Source organism: Labeo rohita, chromosome 14, assembly GCF_022985175.1.
Source record: "Labeo rohita strain BAU-BD-2019 chromosome 14, IGBB_LRoh.1.0, whole genome shotgun sequence".
NCBI lineage: Eukaryota > Metazoa > Chordata > Actinopteri > Cypriniformes > Cyprinidae > Labeo > Labeo rohita.
In genome coordinates this window covers 29,682,666-29,689,022 of record NC_066882.1, presented here as the reverse complement: position 1 = coordinate 29,689,022, position 6,357 = coordinate 29,682,666, and the positions used below count along the sequence as shown (strand labels likewise).

Here is a 6,357-nt window from a genome sequence, read left to right as displayed (position 1 = left end):
TAGATAGATAGATAGATAGATAGATAGATAGATAGATAGATAGATAGATAGATAGATAGATAAGGTTTGAAGATAGATAGATAGATAGATAGATAGATAGATTAGTTATTAGTTAGAAAGAACATAGATATCTTAAAGCTTAATTGAGTATCTATGGCTTCTAGCAGTTTACATTAAACATAGTTCAAACAGACATGGACTTTTGGTCAATGAAAGTCTATGGGACTTTTTATGATTTTTAATATTAATTTTTAAGAAAACCGTAACTCAAACCAGTCTGAAAAGATATAGCACACTAAGTCAGAACAGTATGAAGATCTGACCCGAGTTTGGAGTATGTAGCTTGAACGGTCTAGGAGGAGTAGGTGTCCAAAAAATTTGCGGCCAGAAAAATAAGAAGAATAATAATAATAAGTTTAAATAGGATTTCAGTAAGTTGGCTTTCCCAAGCCAACTTAATAATAATAATAATAATAATAATAAATAGTTTTAAGCAAGTAATTTCCAATAAAACTTCAACATGATCTAGAGCTCTAGGCTAATCATCTATATAAATACTAACTTTCAAAAATTTGGGGTCAGAGGTTTTTTTTTATTTTTTATAGGCTACTTTAATCAGTAAGAATGCATTTAACTGATCAAAAGTGATTAAAGACATTTATAATATTACACATATCACATTTTTCACAAAAATATTAAGCATCACAATATTTTTTTAGCATTAATAATAATAAGAAATGCTTATTGAGCACCAAATCATTATATTAGAATGATTTCTACAGAATCATGTGGCATTGAAGACTGAAGTAATGGCTGCTGAAAATTCAGCTTTGCCCTCACAGTAATAAATTACATTTGAAAATATTTTTGAGTAGAGAACAGTTGTTTTAATAGTAATGGTATTTCACAGTATTACTGCACTGTAATATTACAATATGTTTTCGATCAAATAAATGCAGCCGTAGTGAGACTTTTGCTTGACCCCAAACATCGGTGTACATAGTTACATTATTGAAGTGTAACATGTATACTTTATTTATTTATTTATTTGAGTATTTTACTATAAAACGGTGTAATAGTTTATTTTAACAATGGATTTGTTTATGCAGTAGGTTTAGGTGCAACTGTTGAGACGCGTACGTGTGTTATTTGTCTGGGGAAGAAATGACAGCTGGATGCACTATGGGAAGAAGGCAGGCTGTGTTACACTCTGGGCAATGTTCTGCTGGGAAACCTTGGATCCAGGTATTCATGTTGATGTTACTTCGACACATACCACCTAAATATTGGTACAGACCCTGTACACCCCTTAATGGCAATGGTGTTTCCTGCAGTGGCCTCTTTTAGTGGAAAATAAACCCTGCCACACTGCAAAACTTGTTCAGGAATGGTATGAGGTGTTGCCTTGGCCTCCAAACTCCTGGAGTCTGATTGAGTGTCTATGGGATGTGTTGGACCAACAAATTTGATCCACGGAGACCCCACCTTACAACTTGCAGGACTTAAAGGATCTGCTGCTAATGTCCACAGATGAATGAATCAGACACGTTCAAAGGTCTTGTGGAGTCCGTGCCTCAATGCAGAGCTGTTTTGGGAGTATGAGGGGGAACCTACACAATATTAGGCTTGTGGTTTTAATGTTGTGGCAGTCAATTTAACAGGTCACACTGATCAGTGTAATTTAGTATAGTTGTTAGAAAAATAGGTGTAGACCAAAAATAAGTTCTTTTTAAGATTCTAATAATATTTTGTTACTTCAAGCAATAGGTATGAAATTAGACAAATTTAATGGTATTCCAAATAAAGATGTAGGTCGTTACATTTGCAACAGCAGATATTTACATAACACAAAAAATGACACACTCAACACATTTTCATACCTGGTGAACAAGAGCTTTATCATTTTATGATAATTATAAAATGATTTTAATGTTTCAATGTGTCAAACATATATTTTTTAACATATAAACAGGCCAGACTGTACAAGATTGTCCATACAGAGATAACTAATTAGGACCGTTGTGTTATTGCTTTTTTTTCAACAGCACATATAAATATTTAACACTTGATATATGCTACATAGCTTACACTGCAGCTAAGGGAAGACAATGCTATGTATACTCATATTTGGTTTAAAACATCTAGATAATGCCCAATTCCAAGCATCAAAACATTGCTTACAAATAAATTAACTATTTTAGAATCGCTAAAGTTTTCCTCTTTTGTCTGACTTTCTTATAATTACAGGGGCAATGAATTAAATTTTGTTTTCTGAAGTAGCTAGCAGATGTCTGAGTTAAGTGCATTCCTGTATTCCAGCAGTCCTTTCAGCATTGACTTTTACCGTGAACATCACGGTAAACACATGCACGGACAATGAGTTTCAGTCTAATGTTTGTATTTAAAACTCTGACTCACTTCTGTAAATATTAAAGGGGAGCCATTATATGAGCAGTCAAAGGCATTTTACACAGTCTTCATTATAGTGGTCAAACGTATGAAAATACACCTCCCCTTTCACATAAACAAAAAAAAACAAGGCCATAGAGGAACTATGGGATTGCGGTACCTCAGGTTATTCAGAGCAGACCCTGAAAATAAAAGTTAATGAAAACACAAGGAATCCTTGCCAAAATCTCATCATATCTTCAGTTACGATAGAACCAGAGCTCAAAGGTATTCTCTTTTTCCATAAAAGATACAGTTATATAGAAAACTAGATTGAACCTACACCATTTCTTAAAGTTGAAACAAGGTGGACCATACCTGCAAAACAACATGAACATACGCTCTCATGCATTCAATCGGCCTTAAAAGATATAAAATGTTACAGGAAATAAACTGTAACTGGATCTCTCAATATCTGCAAACAATTTTCTTATGCATGCAAACGAACGTTTCACTGAGATTTGGTGCTAATCCAAAAATCCTTTTGGCCCCATCCACAAGATTAGTCAATGGGCTTATGAAAAAAATTGTATTCAAATATCATAGCATCAGTTTGCGGCTGAATCGCAGTTTGAACACAGATTGAAGAGACAATGCATGTGTCTTTTGTCCCAAACAAATCTGCAAAAGTGTTTGCTCTGCCAGCAGTGTTTCTGTAAAAACATTTCTCCATTTCAAAACAGACTCAAATATCATCATTTGTTCGTTAGCCTTGCCTTTTTCCACCCCACTGTTCATTATGTCATTATGCTTGTGGTATTCAGAGCGAGGGACTGGTTAGACTGCAACAACGTGGCTCAATTGTCTTTCCATTCTCTAGGTTTTGAGCAGAAATGTTTGTTTGAGGAAGCCCTTGCCCATTCCGGCCAACACGCTGCCCTATTTTGGCGACATAATGTTGGGTCAGAGACTGAAGAGATATGTGAAGAAGGAACCAGTGTACCAGTATGAAGGCTAACACTGGTAGTGGATGTGTTGGTGCTGGTGAATTTTGCCGTCCACGTGCGAGTGGGTATGTGTGTGAATGTCTGAGTAAATCTTTGGGTAGACTTTAGGAGCAGCTTGGGCCAGCAGAAGCTGTTGTTGTTGTTGCTGAGCCAAATACTCCTCATAGGTGACGGAGCCGATGCAGTCTTTATCAGCAGCCGCGAGCGCCCGGTCTCTGGGTGGCTGCCGGTGGCCGTTGGGTAAGGTCTGGGCTGAAATTATGGCTCCTGAGGAACAGTGCTTCCTGGACTGGCAGAACCAGAGCAAGACGGTTCCCAGAATGAAGACCACGCCTGCGGGGATGCCAATGATCACAGGCCAGGGAAGGCTGGGAGGCAGAACAGATGGGATTGGGGAGAATGGCGGCTTTGGATCTGGATGAAAAAAGAGAGAAAAAAACACAATATAACAAACAACAAAACTGACATTTAGAATGATCAGTGACACATTTTTGTCAAGGTTGAATTTCTTTATAATGAGGAAGAGTATCAGATGAGACTTTAAAGCTAGAAACAAACCTAAAACAACTCAGAAATCGTCATAGTACTGTATGACATCATGACCATGAGCACATCAACACAATTGCCCACATATGCATGCTGATCCAGTATTAATCACTTTATTTACCCTGCAGAAGTGTGAACTACATCAGTATGCAAAGGTTAGACAATTATAGCACAAATCATTTACATAATGTGCATCAAGACTGTAAATCAATTGAAAATTTGTAGTTATATCTAACATTACAATTTTTAATCAAATTAATGTTGAATCAAAATTAGGCCTCCCCCTAATAGTTAACTAACCGTTAGAGAAGAGACTTGGTCAACCAAAATCTTATTAGTCACTTAGTCGCAGAAAAAAACAATTCCACAGGAAGTGGCAAAGTCACACAGTCCGTGATAGAAAGATTGTTAATGGCTGGTCTACGTGGCAATTTTTGGTCATACAGATAAAAGTAATACATCTTTCGAATCTGGAAAGGCTCTATGGTTATTTGTATGCACTCAGAATAATAACGAAATGTTGCGCTTTTGTAAAATAATTAAAGCAAACAGGATGCGCTTTTTGCCATCTCGGTCTCTGTGAACTTGAGCGTGAAACTTCAAAACTTCAAATAAAAAATATACCGATAGAGAGTGAAATGTCTACTTTTATTTTGAACCAATTCAAATAAAAAACAAATATTCTTAGATTATGTAATCTGTATGAAACATGCATACAGGCACATCCACTACCATGGAGATAGCGAGTCAGTTTCGCCGACTTCATCTCCTAAGCCGAAAACAAAGAAAGCACTAGTTTATCAATAAATTATACCTTAAACATTAATGTAGTTGCTTGCTGTTTTTCCCTGACACATTCATAATTATTATATCTGCTGGTGCGCTGTGGCAAGTTTGTTTTTGTGTGTGCGCTTGAGCACTTATTAGGCTATGTAGGCAATTAAAGACTCATTATTATGATTTAAATGGTTTATTAATAAACATGCGACTAATAGTCGACTAATGCTTAAAATGAACGACTACTAGTCGACTAGAAAAATCTTTAGTCAAGGGCAGCCCTAATCGAAATAAATGAAATATCTTTCCAATAATATATTGAAAAATAATATTAATAATATTATATAATATTAATTAATCTTAATATTACTATACTATTGCTAATAATAAAACTAACAGTTATCATATCATAATAATATCAGAAAAGTGTACTTTAAGAAAAGTGTACACAGCAGTGTGCATTAAATATATCAAAAGTGACAGTAAAGACATATAATTCTATTTCAAATGAATGCTGTTCTTTTGAACTTATTTAGTTCAAAAATCCTGAAAAAAAAGTATCATGGTTTCAACATTGATATAATAATAATTGCTTCCTTAGCACCAAATCAGCATATCAGAATGCAGAATAAATTACATTTTAAAATATATTCAAATAGAAAACAGTTACCCTAAATTGTAATGATATTTTGCAGTATTACTGTATTTTAGATTAAATGCAGCTTTGGTGAGACTTTTTTTCAAAACATGAAAAAAACCCCACAACCCCAAACTTTTAAATCATAGTATGTTTGTTCATGCTTTTTCGCCACTGTAGCAGCAGTAGTAAAATCGGCATGAAAGTTAAGATTGTTTTGGAGCAAGAAACCTTGACTAAATAGCCTATTATAAGTGAACTTAAAGGAAAAATTAAAATGCTACTAAAATGTCACAGAGAATAATACTGACCGGGTAGAACAGTAAGGAAGGCACTGCGGAAGCTGTAGCCCATGGTATTGGCCCCAAGGCAGATGTACATGCCAGCGTCCTCCTCCTTGGCTCGAGTGATAAGTAGCTTGTTCAAATAGGAGCCGTCTGGTCGTGACCACACTTCACCCGTGGGCAACACAACGAAACGATGGTCTCCGACCTCAATGGTGGAGTTGTATTTGCTCTCACCGCCTGGTTCGACCCTCTTTAGCCACTGAATAACCGGCTTGACATCACTGCGTACTTTACATTGGAAAGATGTGGTGCCACCGTAGTCTACTGTAGTGTTTACTGGATGAGTGCCTGTCAAGATGGGCTTGGAATTTGTGCGCTCTGTAATAAAATAAGGACAACTTTATTTACTAATCAGCATTTAACACAATTACGGGTTTATAATTTTTTTTTCTATTTTCTGTCCTAAAATAGTTTTAGGCTATTTTGAGTAAGGAAAAAATGTCACATATGACTCTACTGAGAGCAAGATTAATGAACTTCTCCATGTTTGGATGTAATTGCAAACTGCAATTAATTACTATAATAAATTACTGCAAAGGCAGTAAATTAATTTGGAGCAGCAATAAAAACCTGGAGCAGCAAAATAAATTAAATAAAATGAATTGGCATAGCAAGCTATTTATTAGACAATTTATTAACACTGTTACATGTCATC

General features: G+C 35.5%; 1 protein-coding gene across 1 annotated transcript in view; it reads right to left on the bottom strand.

The window, feature by feature from the left end:
* Positions 1-1,782: 1,782 nt before the first annotated feature.
* The window catches only part of fgfrl1a (fibroblast growth factor receptor like 1a), a 64,980-nt gene continuing 60,405 nt past the window's right edge, over positions 1,783-6,357 (bottom strand). The window contains exons 6-7 of the mRNA XM_051127931.1: positions 5,667-6,020; positions 1,783-3,809 (exon numbers count right to left, since the gene is read on the bottom strand). Coding sequence (XP_050983888.1) covers positions 3,403-3,809; positions 5,667-6,020 — 761 coding nt within the window. The 3' untranslated portion in view covers positions 1,783-3,402. The remainder of the gene's footprint in view (positions 3,810-5,666; positions 6,021-6,357) is intronic.